The sequence below is a fragment of the Rhinolophus hipposideros genome, assembly GCF_964194185.1.
Source record: "Rhinolophus hipposideros genome assembly, chromosome: 7".
NCBI classification, from domain to species: Eukaryota; Metazoa; Chordata; class Mammalia; order Chiroptera; family Rhinolophidae; genus Rhinolophus; species Rhinolophus hipposideros.
The window spans coordinates 9,860,632-9,882,498 of record NC_138053.1 but is presented as its reverse complement, the minus strand read 5'-3'; the positions used below and the strand labels follow the sequence as shown (position 1 = coordinate 9,882,498).

Below are 21,867 nucleotides of genomic sequence, written 5' to 3'. Positions count from 1 at the left end.
AGGCAATGACACCTGAGTCCTGGGAGAAGGACATCGAGAAGGGCAGGTTTGGGTTCAAATCCTGGCAAACCATTTACCAGCTGTGCTGCCTTGTGAAAAACACCGTAACCATTCTGGCTCCTTGTTTCATGCCTCAAATGAGTACTTTCTATACCATATTCAGGGTTGTTCATTATCTTTAATAAGGTAATACACACAAAGGCTTAACATGATACATGCCAACTATTATTGTAAGGGGAATAGACGGTTAAATTGGGGGCAGACCTTGGGTTCTGGGCTGCCTACCGGTATCTGGAGACTTAGTGTTTTCAGGCCTGAGGCAGTCACTGGACAGGGGTACTAGAGGAGGGATCTTATAGTTTATTTTGGTGAGAAGGACAGATGTTGAAGGTGATATCAGTTTTCTCCTTAGATGCATTCAGGCAAATCTTACAGGTACTTTTATTTTGTGTGCAAGAGTAGGAGGTTGTACAGGAAATTGGAGCAGATGGCTGTTTCTCTCAGTTCCTTGGTGGCTTTCAACCTCTGCTGGCTTCTGAGTTGTCAGCGTCTGGCCGGGGTCATTATGGGAAGCGATGATCACTCTGTTCAGCTGACTCTAAGGAGCTTCAGGAAGTGAAGAGCCAGGCCTATCGGGGCATATGAGGATGTGAATAAGAAAGTGGAGGATGAGAACAGCTGAGAAAGTCTCCCCAGTTCTCTTCTCATAAAGACACTGTTTCCGAAACCACACCTCCCCCCACCCCAGCCCTTGGAGGACAAGCACTCACCTGGCTGGGGCTCTGGCATTAGTCCGCAGACCTGTAGAGGGACCAACAGAGTGTCAGTGTGCCATCCATGGTGGCATCTCTCCTCCCTGCCTTCTATCCTCGTCTGACTCTGAGACCATCCTTGGAGAGATCTGGGCAGCAAAGCGGCTCTGCTGACACCCATCTGGGAAGAGCCTGAGACTCAGAGCGGGCACCCAGCTGGCACCGAGGCCACCCACACCTGTCCTGCTATTGTCCTCAACACCAAATGAGGGGAGCAGCTCTTCTCTGCACCCTGTGTCCCTTTATCCTGCCCTCTCTCCCCCACCTTTCCCTGTGCATTCTTCTCCCTTCCTCGAACTCTTCCAGGATCCCACAACCTGTTCCTTCCACTGCTGAGCCCTGGTCCCCTCCTCCCCCATCCTGTCACAGGCACCACTGCTCCCTCCTGCCCTGACAAACCAGCTTCTTGCGCTTCCTCTGAGTGGTGGCTGTTTCTCTCTCCCACCTCATAAACGTCATGGCTGCAATCTGTGTTTGCCCTGCAGCCCATTCCCCTCCATTTCTTCCGCTGAAACCTCTGCTGTTCCTCCCGGACCCTCCCCCCGCTACAACCTCAAGTGTCCCTGCAGCATTTCCCAAGGATTTGGCTCCAGTTCACACCCATCCTCTCCATCACCCTTCACCTTCCTGGGAGGATCATCCTCCATGGGACAAACCTTTAATGCACTGGACTTGCCTGTATCCCAACTCCAGTGACCTCCACTCCCCTGAGTTATACCCTGGACTTTATATGTGTAATCACGGGGACTGCTGAGGACTCTGAAATATTAAATGATAGTATCGTTTTTATGCTACAGCTTTCTTTCCTTCCAGTTCTCTCATGTCATCATCCCCTACACCTGCGCTTTGATCTCCCTGAGTTCATGTTCCTTGATCACCCACTTTCTTTGAGGTTATTCAAGCTCCCCGCTGAGCCCTCCACCCTCTCACCAGCTCCTTGACCTCCTGCCTTCCCTTGTCCTTCTGCCACACTGAGTTGACAAATTCCAATCCTGCATGTCTCCCATGGCAGGCAGTGCTATTTGCTGTCCTAATATCCACTCACTTCTTACTCAGTGACAGAACCTTGATTTTATTTGGAGTGGCAAGCGCTCCCCTACAGTTAGATGTGGGACATATGACCAAATTCTAGCCAGTAAGATATAAGGGGGAGTGTGGGTGCGACTAGGAAGGCTCCTTAAATTGAAGACAGACAACTGGGGCATAGTCTTTTTTCCTGTCCTCTTTCATTATGTTTCCTGCTTGGATTCAGAAATAATGGCCAGAATCTTAGCAGCCTTCTTGGACGATGAGGCAATCTTCAAGACAGAAGCTGGTATGCAGGAGAGTGAGCAGAGAGGTAGGAGCTTGAATGCCTAAGACAGTGGCCTCTGCTGTTTGCCTCCAGGTCCTTTTATATGAAGGAAAAACTATAAACTCTGTGGTATTTAAGCTATTGTGGCTTCAGGTCTCTAGTACTAGCAGCTAAACAGAACTCCTAATTGACAGATGCTAAAAGTTACTAAACTACATGGTTGAATACATGTGGGGAAAAACACAATCATGTGCAAAGATATCTCTGCTGATTCATGGCTTCTTATGTGAGTTGAGTCATTAAATAACATCTTCCATTTCCTCAGTGACAATGTCAGATTTTCTCTTCAACTTTGACCCTCATTCTTACTCTCAGGAGAAAACTATGGGTTTTTTTTTGTTGTTGTTTGTTTCTTTTCTTTTTTCTTTTGCAGTTAAAAAAACAATTTATATGGAGTTGAACTTATCAGTATTTTTATTCACGGCTTTTGGGTTTTATGTTTTACTTAAAGAGGTCATTTCTGCTCCACGATTCTACAATAGTCTCGCATGCTTTCTTTTAGTACTAGGGTTATTTTTCCCCCTATTTTGAATCTTTGACCTTCATGGAATTAATTCTGGTGCAAATATGGGGTATGGAGATAGCGTTATTTTTTCTCAGATTGCTACGCAATTGTTCCAACACTATGTGTTGAATTACTCACCTTTCCCCATTGATTAGAAATGTTACCTTTTGGAGTTCCAGTCACATTGGTGGAGTAGATAAACACTTCTTGCATCTTCTCCTGACCACATCAAAATCAAAACTAAACTACAGAACAACCATCAATGAAAATTGCCTGAAGTCTAGCTGAATAGAAGTCCTGCAGCTCAGGATATATAGAAGAAGAAATATCAAGATAGGTAGTAGTGGCAGAGATGTAGAATGGGCTGGTCCCACACCAGCATGGCAGTCGAAAATCCGGAAAGGGTATTTTGGCTGTGGAGGTACCCCCTAAGGAGTGAGGGGACCCAGACCCACACCAGGCTCCCCAGCCCAGAGTTCCATGCCGGGAACAGAATTCCCCATTAGGGAGGATAAAGAGCCTAGGGAACCCACCCCCTACAGAATATAATGTGAGGCACCTACATAGTTTGTTTCATTTCACAAGAAACAGTAACCAGCACCTGCAACTAGAGAAAAAGAAGAGAAGAGAAAAACAAGAACAAGTTTTATCCGGCAGGGCCAGCATCCCTGACCAGAACCTATCCTTTAGCTAATTTTAATGTCATTTACATTGTGGTGACTGTGACTCCCATCATGCATCTGATGCCATGACAGATCTGGAGGAACCAAATAAGGAAGAAACAGCAGGAAACAGAGAGTCCTGCCCAGGGATAGCAGAAAACAATGGGATGTCATAAAGTCCTCCCCTGGGAGGGATTAAAACCCCCTGATCAGGACTTCCTTCAGGTGATTCAATTTCTGAGTTCATTTGCAGTGTTTTTTTTGTTGTTGTTGTTTTTGCTTCAATAAGCTCCCTGTGCTTTCCTGCATCTGTCTCACTCTTGAATTCTTTCTTGGGTGGAGACAAGAACCTTTACACCATTGCTCTGGGTTGAGTCCTGTGTTGGACATCCTGTGAGCCTCTGGCAACACGCACAACTTCTGGGTGTGAAAACAAGAGGAGATTGGAGCTGAGTTAATGGAAGGCGGCTGCACTGCCAGATGCTCCTCTTAAAGGGCCCGTGCGTGGACTTACTCATTGTGGACTCACTCGCTCTGAGCTCCAGTGTTGGGGCAGGAGCTTGAAAGGTGCCAGGGACATACGCAGAGGAATTGAATTGTCCGTCTTCAGGTCAAAGGCTTGAGGGTCAGCTTTCTCCCAGAAAGAAGTGCTGGCAGAATCCATTATTCCTTTGTTCAGCTGTCCTCCTTCTCAACATGCAGACTTAAGTGTGTGACGTAGCTGAGTTTCCATCAACATACCTAACTCTCTTTGCCCCACCCTGGTGATTCTCTGAAACCCTGCCCACCCCACCCAACTTTCAGATCCACCCAACGGAGCTTCCCGTGGCTTTTCTACACAACTGGACTGTCTTGGCGCATACTGCAGACTTTCATAAAATCTCGCAAAGTCTAACAAACCCCAAACCAACAGCATATGGCCTTCGCATACCCTGTACCTCTTGCTGAGCAGCCCCAAGCCTGGTAGCGGCAGAAGCGGGCCTCAATTCAAGTCTTGGCCTCCCCCAGGCACCACCACGCCCAGCATGTGTGGTGGCCACCTGCAAATTGCTTTATGTCTCATACCACCTGGCATTGTGAAAGGCTCAGGGTGTGTTGAACTTGACCATTTGTGAGGCCATGCCCAAGAGGCCCCAGGACCAGCACACCAAGTGGCCAGCTTCAGACTGAGCTGGAGCACCTCCCAAACACCTCCACACACAACACACCCAAAGGGCTGACTTGGCAGTCACTAGAACACCCCTAAAATGAATCCTGCTCTATAGGGTCAGCGCTTGCCAACACCTCCTCTACTATAGCCACAAAGAGTTCTCACAAACAATCAGCATGAGGATCAACCCCTTCCATTGATGTACAAAGAGCAACCAAGGCTCAACTACAACAGGAGGGCACATGCAACCCACACAAGGGACACACCTAGAGCACCTCGCTCAGGTGGCCAGGAAGACTATGCCACTAGGCCCCACAGACGCCTACTATATTAGGCCACTCTATTAAGTCTGGGAGGCATAGAAGCCCTGCTTAACACATAGAAATAAACTCAGGGAAGCAGCCAAAAGGAGGCAACAAAGAAACATGTCCCAAATGAAAGAACAGAATAAAGCTCCAGAAAAAGAACTAAACAAAATGGAGACAAGCAATCCACCAGGTGCAGAGTTCAAAACACTGGTTATAAGAATGTTCAGGTTTTAGCTTTGGTGGTGTCAGGCAGACTTGGAAAAACAGGATGGCTCTGAGAACCAGTGGATGAGCTGTGTCTGGTTCCCTGTAAGTTTCTCTTTTCCCCATCGCTCTGATCCCCCAGTCACATCCTAGACCCCATACTTTCTGAACTGCACCTGGAGAGATTTAAGGAGCACTGCTCAGCCTCCAGTCTCTCAGCCTTCTGCCTGACTCAGGTAGACAATGTCCAATGTCCTTGGAGCCCTCCTGCTGGCTTGGGTTCCAAGATCCCATTCTCTCTTTGCCCCAGTTTTCATGCGTGGGTCCACTGGTTGGCTCTCCCAAATCTGAGTCCTGACTGGTAGCTTGATCTGTACCCCATCATTTTAGTGCTGGAGCCCCTCCCTTGCTGGGAGGGTTCCTGCTGTTGAACCCCAATTTGGAGACTGGGACATCACATCCTGTTACAAGATTTCCTTAGTGCCAACTTGTGAGTATCTCAGTGACAACAATCCATATTCTTCATTTGGAGCAACTCTGGTGAGGGATGATGAAAAGAATTTGTGGAGTGTGCCTCACAATGTGTCCCACACAGAGGCAGATGATGACAGAATCCTGTACAATTTGATAGTCGTTTGTAATCAGCAGGCCAAAGATTCAGAGGAATTGGCTCACACAATTGTGGCAGCTTGGTGAATCTGAAATCTGATGGAGGGGGCTGCAAGCTGGAAAGTCAGGGAAGAACTGCGTTTCACGTCCAAAGGCAATGTGCTGGCATGATTCCTTCTTGTGCAGAGGAGTGGCAAAAACTCAACCATGATATCTACAACTTGTGACATATTCGAAGGGAAGTGAGAAACAGATGAAAACGCATTTTATAAGATTTCAAAAAAAAAAAAAGCAGACTCTTTGTTGTCAGTGACGAAGCTCAGCACCATCAGTGATTCTGAGAACACAAGAGGAGCTTGGGAGATATTGGTAAAACTGGCTGAAAAGACCACTATTTTCCCAAGTTAGGAGTTCTCAGAAATATATCTCTGTGTTGTGGACCATCTCATCACTCATAATGCTGCAGAAGAGTTCTTTAAAATTGCCCTGTGAGCCTATCCCAAGCTGCCTGGGGTGCCATACCTGGCAGATGGCCAGAAGAATTGCACTACCTTCCATTTCTAAGTCCCTAGAGGAAAGGCTAGAAGATACAATTGGAATTCTTCCACTGGAACTCAGCAGCCAACCACAGTTGGACAGGTGCATGCAGATGAGAGTGCACAAATAGAGGACCTAATGAAAAATGATTCTGAATTCTACAAAAATCTAAGGATTTGGATATCTGGTCTTCACAAGTACTTTACTCTGTGAGATGTTCAGGTTGCATTAAAATGCCCTGGTGATCTTGCATCAGTGAGTCGGTCATCAGGATAGTTCATCATGGGTGATTAGATTCCAAGAACCCATTGCTCTTGTTTTGTTTTTTGTTGTACAGCAGGCCCTAATGATTAATTTTATTGAGAGAGTGGGATATTCTAGTTAATAAAACAATAAGATTATACTGACAGCTCTTATTGAGCACACCATGGAATACCAATTTTTAAATAATTGTTATATAATATAGGCCAACGCCAAAATAATACCAGGCACTATGTGACCTTTCTTTAATTTGGAAGAACCTACAGACCTTGGAGGGTGTCAGAGGCATCATTTTTGAGTGTTAGTTATTATGGTTATTCAGAAATACCAAAATACTAGATAATAGAAAAGACTAGAAGTGCTGCTCAGATGTGAGTTCCAAATAGAATGATTCCAAGTAGAGCTTCCAGCAGCTACATAAAAAAGGCTCTGTCTTCAGGCGTCTATCTTCTCAGCATTATTGATATCTGATTACCTCCTTTGTGCTTATTGTCCATTTCTCGTCCAAAAGCTCTTGGTATTTTATCCAGGATAGCATCTGTAAACAGAAGTCTTTGACCTCTACTTTCCTCTCTTTAATCTATTTCTGGCTTATCGGCTAAGACTTGCACCTGCCCAGGGACCTCTAGTGGAGACTTGCAGCTGTGCAGGCAGTGATGCACCAAAGGAGGTCATTGCTGGACTTTCATTCTCAAGATGGAGCCGTGCTGCCAATACAACTTTCGTCTATCCACAGATTGAGACATCCAGCTGTAGAAGTTACTTGCCCCTTAGGGAAGGAGCTTGCCAAGAAATCCTGGTTCATTTTATTGAAAAGATTTTCAGAATCTAGTAGATTGCTGAGAAGAATGGCAATATTGTTACTTTCACAGATCTTGCTCTTCTGATTTCAGGTTAACAAGTAACTTGTTGTTTTATCTATCCCAGGGGATTGTGGCTTGAAAATTTCCATATCCTCACTAGCGATTTTGGTAGTGTCTACACTGTTTTAAGCTATTTGTTACAGGAGATATATGTTCTGCATTGATTAATGTGTTGCAGACCAATTTAACTGGCATGTTTCAGGAAAATTCTTCCTAGTTTAATAAGTTAGCTAAAAGTCTTATTTTTTCATACTTAGTGCTTAGTCCCTCTCATGTTGTTTAAAATTAACCTGCAAATGCTTTCCCTCACTTCCGTGAGCTCTTGCAAGATAAACATACAAATAGTGACACAAACAATAAAAACAAACAATAAAATAAGTTTAAAAACTGGAAAATCATATTGTTTTCATCTCTGTTTTGTCTTTCTGCCTTTTTTGATGTCAAAATAGATGAGATTGTTTGCATCTATAGATAATAAATTGTAACCATAATCTTTATTTTTGGTAATGAATGAGTAAGGATAAGATCGTCTCTATGATTATAAAAACAAATGGAATTATCCAGGAAATTTCCCTTTCCAGGAATTAAAAGTTTTCCATATTAAAAAAAAAAAAAAGAATGTTCAATGACCTCAGTAAGAACTTCAAGAAAGGGATAAGAAACATAAAAATGGAGAGAGAAAACAAAAAGCAACCAATCAGAAATATAGAATACAATAACGGAAATGAAGAATTCATTACATTGAATCAATAGTAGATTAGATGAAACAGAGGATCCAGTCAGCAATTTGGAAGACAAGGTAGCAAAAAGCACCCAATCAGAACAGCAAAAAGAACAAAAAGAATCTATAAAAAATGAGGGTAGTTTGAGGGACTTCTGAGACAACATCAAGTGTAACAACCTCGTATCATATGGGATACCAGGAGGAGAAGAGAGAGCAAAGAATTAAAAACCTATTTGTAGAAATAATGATGAAAACTTTTCCTAAGTTGGCAAAGGAAATAGACATACAAGCCCAGGAAGCACAGAGTCCCAAACAAGATGAACCCAAAGAGGACCACACCAAGTCACATTTAGTACCCATTTGATATCATACATACTTATTACAATATTATTGATTCTATTCCTCATGCTATACTTTACATTCCCATGACTATTTTGTAACTACTAATTTGTATTTCTTAATTCCTTCCCTTTCTCACCCAACCCCTAACCCCTCTCCCATCTGTCAAAGGTTAATGGTTAAAGACAAAGAGAGAATCTTCAAAGCAGCAAGAGAAAAGCAGTTAGGTATCTACAAGGGAGCTCCCATAAGACTGTCAGTTGATTTCTCAACAGAAACTTTGCAGGCCAGAAGGGATTGGCACAAAATATTCAACGTGATGAAAAACAAGGATTTACAACCAAGGATACTCTACCCAGCAAGCCTATCATTTAGAATTGAAGGACAGATAAAGAGTTTCCTAGAAAAGTTAAAGAAAAAGTTAAAGGAGTTCAATAACACAAAACCAGTATTACAAGAAATATTGAAAGTTCTTTAAGAAGAAGGAAAAAAAGGGTAAAAAAATATAATAAAATGGCAATAACTACATATCTATCAACAGTTATTTTAATGTAAATCGGTTAAATGCTCCAATGAACAGAGTTGTTGAATGTATAAAAAAAACAAGGACCTTATAAACTCTGCCTACAAGAGACACACTTCAGATCGAAAGACCATACAGACTGATAGTAAAGGGATGGAAAAATATATTTCATGAAAATTGAAATGCAAAACAAATAAACAAAACAAAACTGGTGTAGCATTACTTATACTAGACAAAATAGACTTTAAAACAAAGGCTATAGCAGGAGACAAAGAATGACCCAGTAATTCCACTTCTGGGTATTTATCCAAAGAAACCCAAAACACTACTTGGAAGGGACATGTGCATCCATATGTTCATTGTAGCATTATTTATAAAGGAAACAAACTCATAGATACAGAGAGCATTTTGATGTTTGCCAGATGGGAGGGAGGATGGGTGAGAAGAGGGAAGGAATAAAGAAGTATAAATTAAATAGTCATGGGCATGTAAAGTATAGCATAAGGAATATAACCAATAATATTGTAACAAGTATGTATGATATCAAATGGGTTATTTTTAGATTAATAGGAGTGATCACTCAGTATGTAATATCAATTTCTAATCACTATATTGTACACCTGAAACTAATATAATATTGTATATGAACTGTAATTAAAAATTATTTTAAAAACAAACAACAACAACAACAAGAAACAAATGCGACCTTTAGCCTATAAAATTCCTATATACATTTTGGCCTGTTTTCACACTACCTATATTTGGATTTTTCTCTTTTCTTCCACTGATTTCTCTATGTATTAATATGCCAACATTACATCATTTTAATTACGGTAACTGAAAAATTATAAGTGCTAATGCTCATATGGTGCTTACTCTGTGCCAAGATCTATTCTAAATACATTATATTTAATTGTTATGACAATCCCAGGTCATGACTATTATTATCCCCATTTTACTGACGAGTAAGCTGAGGCACAGAGTAATAGTACCATTGTGCCAGAGTTGACCCATCCAGGATTGACTTCAGGAACTCAGATTTTATGCTCTTCACCTCTGTGCTTTAATATGTAATATAGCAAATCTCCTTTCATTGAAAATTTTCTTTAAAATCAATTTTGGTGGGTGTTGGGACACAAATAATTAATGCCTCTAGCTCTGTCCTCTCTGCGCTGTAAATGGATACATCCAGATTTCTGGTGGACATCTCTATTCAGATACAACAAAGGTATCTTAAATATAACCTATTCCAAATTAGAGGAGGTCACTGACTTCCTGTTTCCTGATGCACTTAGTGGTTTCATCACTCCCTCCTTCACCCAAGTTGTAAACATAGGAATTCTTCCTGCTCCCTCACCCCTACATCAATCCAATCCCCAAGTCTTACTGTCCCCTCTTAACCTTTTTCAGAATCTGGCTCTCTCCCTCCACCCACACTGCCACTGCATTAGACTGGCTCAAGCCTGGCCCACCTCCATCCTTTCCACCACAGACTGATGTATCTGCAAGGCAGTGAGGTTGTCCCTTGGCTGCTTCATGTTGGTTCTGGGATCCGAGGCTCTTGGGTATGATTTACAGTGTCCTCTATTCCTGCCTCCTCCAAAGCACTGAGCTGCTTACAGTCCCCAGAATGGTTTCCTCTGCTTGGAAAAACAGTGACTTCAACACCACGCTCACCACTTCCCTGGCTAATTCCTTTTATTCTTTGAGAATTTCTGCCGGCATCACTTCCTCTGGGAAGTCCTCCTTGATTACTCCTCCTTTATCCCCAATGAGGCAACTTCCCCGTCTCCTGCTTTATCCACTGTGTTCCTTCAAATAAGGGCTTCTGCTTTACTTACTAGTATCTCCAATCACAAGCCAGACCCTAGAAAATGGGCATTTAACCAATATTTGCTGAGCTGAGCTAACTTCCATCTGCTCTCTCCTTACTTTTCTCAAGGCAGACCTTTCCCCTCCCCATGAACCAAAAGGTGAGCACTGATGAGAAATGATTAGGTCAAGAGACAACTACTTGAAAATGATCAGATTAGTGGAGAGGGATCAGTCTGGAGCGGTAGTTCTCAACCTTGCTCACTCAGAGACTCCACTGAGAAGACTGTTAACACTGCAGATTCCCATGTCCAGACCTCACCCCGCAGGGATTTGCATGTTTAATGGGCACCAGTGGTCATTCTGATGCAGGTGGGTTCTCAGAAAGATCCAGCTGGGAAGCTTGGGAGAGAGGGGTCTTTGAGCACTTACCTTTGCTTCTGTTCCACCTGAGGTAGACCAACACTCCCAAAATTGCAATTTTGAGCAGAGCGATGAAGAGTGCCACGACGACCACAGCTTCTGTACTCAGGCAAGACCCTGAGCTCCTTTTGCCCCCAGTGACACAGAGGCCATCGGCGGTGTTGGTGGGGCCTTGGGTGGTTTTGTTGGGGGCTGAGAAGACATGAGAAATAAACAAATTCTCCCCTGGAGGACTGGAGGTATCTGGGTGAAACTGTCACACCTTGTTCCCCAGTTTGGGGAATATTGGGGGTGGGGAGCAACCCTCTGAAGCTCTCACACAGGGAGGGGAGTAACAAGGTGAAATGCTGAAGGCTGAATCCACATTACTCATTTTAAATCCTGACTCTACCACTGATCTGTGGTCTGACCTCAGAACCTCATTTCATCACTCACAAATAGTGTCGTGCAGGGCGGCCTGCAGGGTCTTTAGTCCCTCTCCCCACATAAGAACGCTGGATATGGTGAGGCCATAAAGGAACACCCACGGAGCCATAGGTAGGGGAGTCATACCACTATATTCTATCTGGTGGCATCCGCCTCTCTGCAATCCGCTCTTGCTAGCTCCGCCACCATCTTCTTGTTAGCCCCCATCTTCCTGCTAGCATAGCCATGGCAGTTATATTAGTGGCCAATGGCTCACTGGTTACAGCTGCCGGCCAACTAGCCACAGCTGATGGCCATTTACTACCTGAGCCAGCACTTTTCTATGTGAGGCCGAGAGCCTGAAAACTGCTCTCTGTGGCTCTGTCCCCACACTCCACCCATACAGGGTCTTGCCTCACAATCTACGCAACAAGCGTCTTCCGCGAGGGGCCCTGTGCGAGGAGCCTGGAGCTGAATGCAATATCCTGGACACAGCCAGGCTCTCTGGGCACAGCCAGGGCTTCTCAGGGCACCACCAGTACTTCTGGGCACAGCCAGACTTCCTGGGCTTCTTAGGGTACCACTAGTCTTCCCGGGCATAGCTAGGGCCTCTCAGGGCACTGCCACTCTCTCTGGGCACAGCCAGACTTCCTGGACTCAGCCAGGACTCTCAGGGCACTGCCACTCTCTCTGGCACAGCCAGACTTCCTGGGCACAGCCACAGGGCACTGCCACTCTCTCTGGGCACAGCCAGGGCTCTCAGGGCACTGCCACTCTCTCTGGGCACAGCCAGACTTCCTGGGCACAGCCAGGGCTCTCAGGGCACTGCCATTCTCTCTGGCACAGCCAGACTTCCTGGGCACAGCCAGGGCTCTCAGGGCACTGCCATTCTCTCTGGCACAGCCAGACTTCCTGGGCACAGCCAGGGCTCTCAGGGCACTGCCATTCTCTCTGGACACAGCCAGACTTCCTGGGCACAGCCAGGGCTCTCAGGTCACTGCCACTCTCTCTGGCACAGCCAGACTTCCTGGACTCAGCCAGGGTTCTCAGGGCACTGCCACTCTCTCTCTCGGGGTACCGTGCTGAAACAACAGCGGCTCACAGTCAAGATGCTTACATATTCTTGATGGCGGCTGCTCAAGACACAAAGGCAAATATCCGCCAGTTCCACTACACGGTGGTATGTTCCCAAACAAACAGTCAAGCAGTCCATTAAATCAGGGTTAGAAGGCGATTCCCCATAGTCCATAGTCATTCGCCAGGGCTGTCCTGAGGGTGAGGGATGACCTTGACCTCACCCTCATCTCCCACGGAGGACTCAGCAAGCGTTTCCTCCTGGGACTACAAGTCCTGCATCACAGCTGCCTCAGCAAGCACCTCCCAGCCCACAGGGCTGCAACGACCTTTGCTTTCTCCGGCCTCTGCTGGTTAGGGAACCATCCACGTCTTCCCACCCCTCCATGGGGCTCCAGCTCTCCAGCAGCTGCTCCTCCTGGTCTTCCTGAGACTGAGTGTTCATATGCACAAACTGCTCACTGCCCTTCGGAGAGTTTCAGCCAACACCGTACCCTGCTCAATGCTCCACGTGTGGTGCGGGAAGTCACGCAGGGCGGCCTGCAGAGTCTTTAGTTCTGCTCCCCACATAAGAACGCAGGATATGGTGAGGCCATAAAGGAACACCCACGGAGCCATAGGTAGGGGAGTCATATCACTATATTCTCTCTGGCGGCATCCGCCTCTCTGCAATCCGCTCTTGCCAGCTCAGCCACCATCTTCTTGCTAGCCCCCATTTTCTACTAGCGTAGCCACAGCAGTTATATTAATGGCCAATGGCTCACTGGTTACAGCTGACGGCCAACTAGCCACAGCTGATGGCCAACCATTCACAGTTGATGGCCATTTACTACCTGAGCCAGAACTTTTCTATGTGAGGCCGAGAGCCTGGAAACTGCTCTCTGCGGCTCTGTCCCCACAAATAGTAAGTGATGAACTATAACTTACATTCAACTATAACACAGGTTAAAGAATTTTATTGTGGTAAAAGACACATAACAAAACTCACCACTTTAACCATATTTAAGTATACAGCTCAATGGCATTCGGTACATTCACATTGTTGTACAACTCTCACCACTATCCGTCTGCAGAACTTTTTCATCTTCCCAAACTGAAACTCTGTCCCCACTAAACAACAAGTGCCCCTGCCCTTCATAATGTCTAGTCTACTTTCTGTCTCTATGAATCTGCCTACTCTAGGGACCTCACCTAAGTAGAATCAAACTGTATTAACCCTTTTACAGGATTGTTTTTCAATGAATGAGAAAACATGTGTAAAGCTCCTAGTGTACACTGGAATGTGATTTTGGTGTTAAATTAATATTTAAGTCCTAGAAACAGCATGGTGGTCAAGATGGGGCCGTGGTTTACCCAGGAAGGGCACAAAGAGTGTCCTCCCAGCCGGAGCAGTAATTCATTACTGTCGTATTAATACTTTAGAATTAGCAGGGCAAGTGATTATAAAAAGCAAACCAATTTAGTTAATTGTTAGTTTTCTAAAAAGTTTTCTACGGACAACACACCCACTCATTGCCTCCGCCTGGGAGACAGCCCCTCCCCCACTGCCCTGGAGCCAGATAAATCCAGTTCAAGTTCTGATGCCCACTGAGTAACTAGGAAGATCTATTAATGCAACACCCTCCATCGTTAGGTTAAAAATGGGAAAAACCACAAGATGATCAAGTCAGTAAGTGAGGCTGATTGGCTCTTGGTTAAGAGAGAAGACTCTAAAGTTAAACTAGTTTCAAATCTCACCTGCATCACAAAAGCAACTTTGGGCAGGTGTTTAGACTCTGCAGGCCTCAGTTTCCCCATCTGGAACAGTACCCGCTGTTATTGTGGGGTTGTGCAGGTTAACTAGCGCAATGCAGACCAAGGTGTCAGCCGGGTCGTGACGCACAGTAAGTGGGAGCTGCTGTTATTGCTGCTACAGAGGGGCCTCTTACGACCAGGACAGGGGAGCAGGATCAGAGTGGAGAAGGGGACAACACAGGGCCTCCTGTGGGAGAGGTGGGGACTGGGGGGTCAGCGAGAGGCTAGGAGGGTAAGGAGGATGGAGACAGGAAGAGGGAGATGGCGAAGGGGAAGAAAGAGATGGGACCAGGGCGGGGAGCACTGGAGGCCGTGTTCTGGGGAGCAGAGTGGGAGAAGGAAGCAGGGGGATTGGGAAAAAAGGTGATGGGATGTTACCAGGGAATCGGGGGCTCCTCAGGGCGTTGTTGGGTACGTATTATGTGTGTCAGGCTGAGCTCATGGCTTCGGGGAGACACAGATATGGGAATAGCTGGACAGGAGTAGTGGCTAGGGAAAGGAGTTTGAGAGAAGGGTCAGCGAGTGGCGCCTGGAGCAGGCCTAGGGGATGAGGACACCAGTGGCCATCGAAAGCCTCAGCCAGGGCAGCGGGACTCACCGGGGGTGATGATGAGGTTGGTCCCATGGATGGACTGCCACGTCTGCTTGTCATGATTCTGGGTGGTCAAGTGCACTCGGCAGAAGTATATACTCTTGTCCTGCTTCCGCAGGTTAGAGATCTGGAGGGAGCCGTTCCTCCTGTTCTCTGTCCAGTTCAGGAAGAGCCGATTCTCGAAATCCTTATGGATGAAAGGTGGGGTTGTGCTGTAGATGTACTCCCCATGGAAATGTTTCCATCTCCGGGATATATTCATGTTAAGAACACTGGGTAACTCCGGGGGGTGACACAAGTAGAAGGGGATCTGGATGGAGCCACCTTCAGGGGCTGAGAGTTGCTCTGGTTGTTTGACGTCATAGCGCAACTGAGAATTGCACTTTGTTGAGCGACCTGAAGGTGAGATGGAGGGGGAGAAACCTTCAAGTGGGGGTGGTGGTGGGTGGGGGACAAAGAAGGAGCCGCGACCAGCTGGCACCCTCACCCAAGGGCAGAAATGTGACAGATGGTAGGAATGGTCCTCTATCTGGGTGTCCTTCTCTCCAGATTAGGGGGTAGGGGGAGGATTAGGGGTGGGGATCCCAGCACTGTGGGACCAGCCCTTTGCTTGTGGGGGATGGGAGGCCTGGCCGGCCACCCCAGAAGACACCTTCTCCAGACACCCAGCATAAGCCCCTCCCGGGGGCTCCCCCATGGCCCTGGGCAGAGCCAGGACGGTCCTGGCCACTCACCAGCCTGCAGAGACACCAGCAGCAGCAGCAGCAGGGGCAGCAGCAGGGGCAGACCCATCGCCTTGCTCTCCTCCAGGGAGATGAGAAGACAAGCACAGACCTCAAGGCCAGAGAGGAGGCCCGGCAGAGGGGCCACCTCAGGGAAGTCTGGGCAGCAGGAGAGGGACAATCCGGCTCCTTCAGAGGACAGAGGAAGGGTGGGAGCCTTCCCCAATTTGGTGTCCCAGGGTGACCAGCACTTCCTGTATCAATCTAGCTTCTTCTTTTCTTCTATTGCAAAAGGGCCTCCCTTGTGGTCAGTGCAAAGGGAGCCATGATGTAAGTGTCCAGCCTCCATCTTCATACTGAAGGGCATGATCCTGACCTTGGCTTGTTGGGGCCTCTCCTCTCCCACCTCAGCTGCCTGCCTCTGCCAGCGCCCTCCTCATCTTAGTAGTCAGTCTCCATCTCTCTCTGTCTCTCACTCTCTCTCCCTTTCTCCTCTTCTCTGAGTGTCTCTCAGCCTCTGTTTCTCTCTCTGACCCCAGGGGGAGGGGCAGCAGCAGGACCAGCTCAGGCTCCTTCAGGAAAGGGAAGGCGGCCCTGAGTCTCTGCCCAGCTACAGCCCCTTAGAGGGAAGGAGGAGGGAGCCGCTGTGGTCAGATGCCCTCGGGCGCCATCCCCAGCACCAGGGGCACCCAGCTTGCTCTTGGCCCCTCTCCCTTCCCTGCAGTCCCCAGGGTGAACCATGCCCAGCAGGCCAGTCTGTTCCCCTGGGCAGTGTCTCACCCTCCCTGAGGTTAAGAAGTGAGCGTGGGCTCACACTCCCACCTCCCCGGAGAGTGGGCCTCCTGGAGGCCATGTCTCCCCCCACGGGACCTGCAGGGCCCTCTGGCCTCTCCACTCTACAGATGTGAGACCAAAGCTCGGGAGACTCTGCCCCAAGTCCATGACTCAAGTGACAGGTGCGGGACTCGAACTGCAGTCTCGCTGACTTCACAGAGCCTTCTGCTGCTTCTGGATGTTTCTGTCTGGTTGTTCCACTGAATCTCTGGGCCTCAGCTTCTGAGTGCAGACCTCTGGGGGTGAGTCCCAGAGGCTGTGTCTCTGTAATGCTCCTAAGGTGATTCCATGGACAGCTGTTAGAGCCCTGGCTAATGCAGAGCCTTCCTTGGACACAGGGGATGAAGACTCAGAGCAGTAACGATTCACCCCAGCGACAGTCCCTGGGACTGCCTCCAATCAGGGCACTGCCAGCCTGTGACAGGTGGTGGATGGGCTGAGAGGTGGGGGCTGGGACCACTGGTGACCTACAGGGCTGGCTCCACAGGAGCCCCTGCCCAGCCCTCTCCAGGATGAGGTGGGCATCAGCCTACTGTGTAGACCGTGGGCCTGGGAGGACATGGTTTCATCAGAGGACGTGGCTTTGATCTCCTAGAGGTGGAAGCAGCAGACCGACTTTCTTTTTCCTTTTCTCAGTTTCTTCCCCAATCCTAATAGCTTTCTTCTAAGCTTTCCCCACCGTCAGCCAGGCAGCCCCCGCCCTCTCTCTGTGTCTGCTTTTCTTATCCCTCCTCCCAGGCCCAAGAAGAGAGGTTCCAAATTTTCATGGAATCTGCTTATCTGAGCCAGGCCCTAAACATCCATTGCCTCATTTTCAGTTTGACAACATTCTGTAGTTGGTATGTCGTTATCTCCATTTTACCCTTGGGGAAACTGAGTCACAGAGCCTTGATGTCATGGAGTCCTCTGGGCTGTGAAAGATGCTTGAGTCAATTGTTAAGAGCTGGAAATGTGGACAGAAGAGAGGACAAGGGACCCACTGGCTTGGCAGCAGGACCCTAAAGGGTGGCCTGCCCTATTTGAGGGGTGATTTCTGGGTTCTATGCCTGCCGTACCCCACTAACTGTGGGACCTGAATGGATAGTCTCTTCTTTTCCAGGCTGCCAGAGGAGGGTGCTGCACCCCACCAGGGGTCATAACTGCTCATTCCATTGGGCAGCACAGACCATTTAAAGAGGTTCTGGGTAATCTTCACAGAGTACCTGCTGTCCAGGTGCCTCCTGCCCAACTGCTCCCATGTCTGGTCTCCCTAGATGCAAGCTGCGTATTTCATTGATCCCCATGAGTGTGGAATTGTGAGGTGTGATTTGCACCTTTTGACCTCCTTCACCCATTTCACTTAAACGTCATACCCCACCCTTGGCAACCACCAGTCTATTCTCTGTCATCTGTGAGCTCATTTTTTTGGTTCTTTTGCTTTGCACATGCAGGTGAGATCATATGATATTTGTCTTTCTCTGTTTGGCTTATCTCACTTAGCATAATGCCCTCATTGTCCACCCATGTTGTTGCAAATGGCAAGAGTTCTCTTTTTTTGTTGCTGAAAAATATTCCATTGTGTGTATATATCACATCTTCTTTATTCATCCATGAATGTACACTTAGGTTGCTTCCGTTTTGAATATTACAAATAACGCTGCAATGAAAATGGGCGTGCAGATATCTTTGTGAGTTAGTTTTTCCTTTCCTTCAGATAAATACCCAAGAGTGGAATAGCTGGATTATATCTCATACCAGAAATCTCTTGTCTGAATGAAGTTTGACTTTTGTCATTAATTTAGAAAATCAACCATATTTCCTGAGTTAGTAGATATTGAAATGTTCGTGTGTTGTTTTGTAGCTGAATAGTACGTAAGCGGAGTTTAAACTTCCTATAGTTTTTAGTGTGTGGGCTTTGCAAGCATTGTTCCACTGTCTTCTAGTGTTGAATGTTGCTGCTTATTAATCTAAGTCAATATAAATTTTTTCTTATAGGTTATTATTTAAACCTTTTTTGCTTCAATGCCCAAAGGATTCTTTATTTATTTATTTTCCCCCTCTTCTTCCGCTCCCCTACCCCCTCATGTTCAAGCCATTGTTTCTGTCTAGTTGTGTAGGGCACAGCTCCCTGGCCCATGCTAGTATTATGAGCCTTGCGCTCCCGGCCGGCTGAGGCAGTGGGAGGGTGGTCCACTCACAGTGGCTCTCCCTGCCTGCTCACGATGGTTGCTGGCCATTCACGCTGACTGCAGGCCGCTCCTGGCAGCACTTAGCAGCCCACAGCAGCTCCCTGAGACCTCCAGCTTCTCATGCAGCCCAACTCCAAAGAGAGCTGTTGTTCACAATCATAGCTGTAGAGGGCGCAGCTCACTGGCCCGTGTGGGAATAGAACAGATGAACTTGGCATTGGGAGCCCGACGCTCCAACCACCTGAGCCACCAGGCCAGCCCGATTATTTCTTTATTTTTAAAAGCCAGTGATTTTATAAGGGATGCCCTGATGTTGGCTGTTTTGTGTTAAATTTTCTTGTATGCACGTAATAACATGAACTTCAAGCATGTGAACGAAAAATGGTCTAAATTGCAAGAAGTTGAAAAATCCACAACTGTGCGAGTTGTGCTCTGAGTTCAGCTGTGAATTACACAAACAAACAAATTCCAGGAGCTTACACAAATTAGAAAAAAATCATTTTTCTCACATAATGAGAAGTCTGGAAGTAGGCAGCCTAGGACTGGCTCAGCAGATCTGTGATACCAGTAAAGACCCTAACTCTCTGTATCTTTCATTTCAACCAACTTTAGCATGTGCTTTGTTTCCTGTGGTCATAAGATTCCTGCCCGGGGCTTCCAGGCAGCTGTGGCTGCGCCGCTGGCCCGGGAGCCCCGCACTCTCGTGGTCATCAAACTGGCCAACACTGCTTTCAAGTCCGTATATGGCAGCGACTGGTTCACCTGCAGGTGAACTGGCTCCTCCGAGCTGCCTGTGCTGACCTCCGTGTGGCCTTTGTGGATGCCTGGGAAATGACCTCCATTGTAGTCGCACAATAGCCTAGCCAACTGTCCCCCCGTGTCTTTCCTTAAGGAAAAAAGAGTCTGTAAGACTGCCTTTCTGGGACTCTGTTCCATCCTTGTGTTTACCCCTTGTGTCTCTCTGTCTGGTCCCCAAAAGATGGTTTGCAGCCAAAGACGGGTAAGATATCTCACGGGAGATACAACCTAAGCCAGGCGGAGCCGAGTGGGGACCCCCAATGAGCTGCCTTAAAAAAATATGGGAAAGGGCCTTGCCTCCCCATCCCCTTGCCTGGGAAAGTCTGTTGCGGGCTCTGGCTTTTTCCTTGCACTTGTTTGTGAGAGAAGTCATGAAGACAATAAAGATCAGTTCTCTTCACTTACTCAACGGAGCTGTTACAATGTGAGAGACTTGACCCTCAGAAGGTACATACCTTAGGTAAGGCATCATGGAAACTTGTGCTTTGGCTGTTTACAGACAAAGGGTGATTGGAATAAACATTTTTCTACTATGATGTAGGAGTCTCACAGACCTTGTAAGAAGCATTGTTACTTTCTTGTATTTGTATACCTATCAATAAAAACCTTCAGTCTGCCTTATTCTGGGCTCCAGTCCTCTGAGACTGAGAGACCCCTGGCCTTCTGAGAGATTTAACTACATTAAGTCTCTGTTTGTTTCTTTCTTAAAAACTTAACCCAGTCACCCCTTCTCGCACCCTCACTTCCCGTGTTGCGCTGGACGCGACACTCCATCCTGGCTGTATCCGACAACATCCACCCAGGGAAGCTCAGCATCGTAACTGCCTCTTAGGAGACAAAAATAAGAAAGACCAAAGAGCAAAAGACATTTACCAGCCAAGTCTCTATGCTTGCTTAAGAACTTTTCTGAAGCCCAATTCAGCTCATACAGGTCAATGGCTAGAACTGTGTCACATGGCAATCTCTAGTTGCAAGAAAGTCTGGGAAATATGGCTTTTTTCACCCAGTGATTGGCTACCCTAGGGTGGAGGGGGTGGAGGGGCAGGAAATCAAGATTTTTGTTGGTAAGGAGGAAAGAATGGGCTTGAGTGAGAAACTATTAGCTTCTGCCATATTGTCCCTTTAATTTAAACTTTAAATAATAAAATATTTGGAAAAACTTGACATTGCATTTTGTTTCTTTTTTAATCTGGAAATATAGTTCAGCCACATGGGGACTGTGGCAGCCATGAGAAAGTGGCTCACAGACATCCAATTACATAATTGACCAAGGGTCCACTGCCATGCTCTGAAAGGGCCAGTGGTCCATCCTCACAGGTTTGGATGTGTAGTGCAGGAGCAGATTTCCTTTTCCTGCCTGCAGAGCCTGAGCCAGCACTACTATCCTGGAGCTTGTTGATTATAGTCCATTTGGGGATCCACAGAATCCCACACAGGTTAGCTCCCAACTAGGCGATGCACTTCTCAGAGAAGGAGTCGTGGGATGAGGCCCTGACTATGGAATCCCCTGCTCATATCACATGCTACCTCACTCGGAGGCAGCCAGCCTCGCAGAACCCTTGAATGGCCGTTGTGAGGTACCGCAGAAGCCCCAGCCTGGAGGAAACACTCTGATAGGATGACATGCCATCCTTCAGTGTATTTGTTAGATCAGAGACCCCTATGTGGGGTTGTGTCTCTGTTAGGAATCAGGGGTTGGCAGCATCGCACCCAATGATTCCCTGGGGATTCTGTGCTTCTTATCCCTGCAACTCTGGGCTCTGTAGAGTTAGAGGTCTTCATCCCCAAAGGGGGCACACTCTTGCTCGGGGATACAGCAACGATGCCATTGAATTGCACACTTACTGTTGCCATCAGGACACTTTGGACTCTTGTGCAAGAGAAGTCATCAACTTGGCAGGGATAGTTGATCAACAAGGGGAGATGGGGCCACTTTCAAACCATGGGAGCAGGGAAGAACCTGTGGAATGCAGGTGGTCCCCTTGGCCACCTCCTGGTACTGCATACAGCACTGTACCTGTGAACAGATACGTGGAGCAAACCCACTGTGAGAAGGGCATATTATCAATGGTTCATGTCCTTCAGGGACAAAGCTTTGGACCAACTACCAAGTAAGCCACCAAGATATGCTGAGGGGAGAACTGAGGATGAAGGAATGTAGAATAAAGAGTGGAGGAAGGAGAGGCCGGCCTGGTGGCTTAGGTGATTGGAGGACCATGCTCCTAATGCTGAGGTTGCTGGTTCAATTCCCACATGGGCCAGTGAGCTGCGCCCTCCGCAACTAGAATGGAGTCAATGAGCTGCCACTCAGCTCCCAGGTGGCCAGATGGCTCAGTTGGTTGGAGCACATGCTCTCAACCACAAGCTTGTCGGTTCGACTCCAGCAAGGGATGG

General features: G+C 47.1%; 1 protein-coding gene and 1 pseudogene across 2 annotated transcripts; one reads left to right on the top strand and one right to left on the bottom strand.

Moving 5' to 3' along the window:
• Positions 1–160: 160 nt before the first annotated feature.
• Positions 161–15,860, bottom strand: LOC308500220 (paired immunoglobulin-like type 2 receptor alpha). The gene is made up of 5 exons (XM_081054492.1): positions 15,686–15,860; positions 14,958–15,347; positions 11,096–11,278; positions 771–801; positions 161–629 (listed from the first exon to the last, which is right to left on the bottom strand). The coding sequence occupies exons 1-5, from the start codon at positions 15,741–15,743 to the stop codon at positions 599–601; spliced, it is 693 nt and encodes a 230-aa protein (XP_080910618.1). The 5' UTR covers positions 15,744–15,860; the 3' UTR covers positions 161–598.
• Positions 2,070–6,176, top strand: LOC308500156 (melanoregulin-like; annotated as a pseudogene). The gene is made up of 2 exons: positions 2,070–2,151; positions 5,477–6,176. The product of its transcript is annotated as a melanoregulin-like (transcript).
• Positions 15,861–21,867: the final 6,007 nt, after the last annotated feature.

Excerpts from the sequence above, each read along its gene's own strand:
- LOC308500220 (XM_081054492.1), bottom strand. The coding sequence starts at position 15,743 with ATGGGTCTGCCCCTGCTGCTGCCCCTGCTGCTGCTGCTGCTGGTGTCT. Across the intron at positions 11,279-14,957 it reads CAACCTCATCATCACCCCCG|CCCCCAACAAAACCACCCAA; the intron begins GTGAGTCCCGCT and ends ATGTCTTCTCAG. Across the intron at positions 630-770 it reads AATGCCAGAGCCCCAGCCAG|GCCTGGCTCTTCACTTCCTG; the intron begins GTGAGTGCTTGT and ends ATGCCCCGATAG.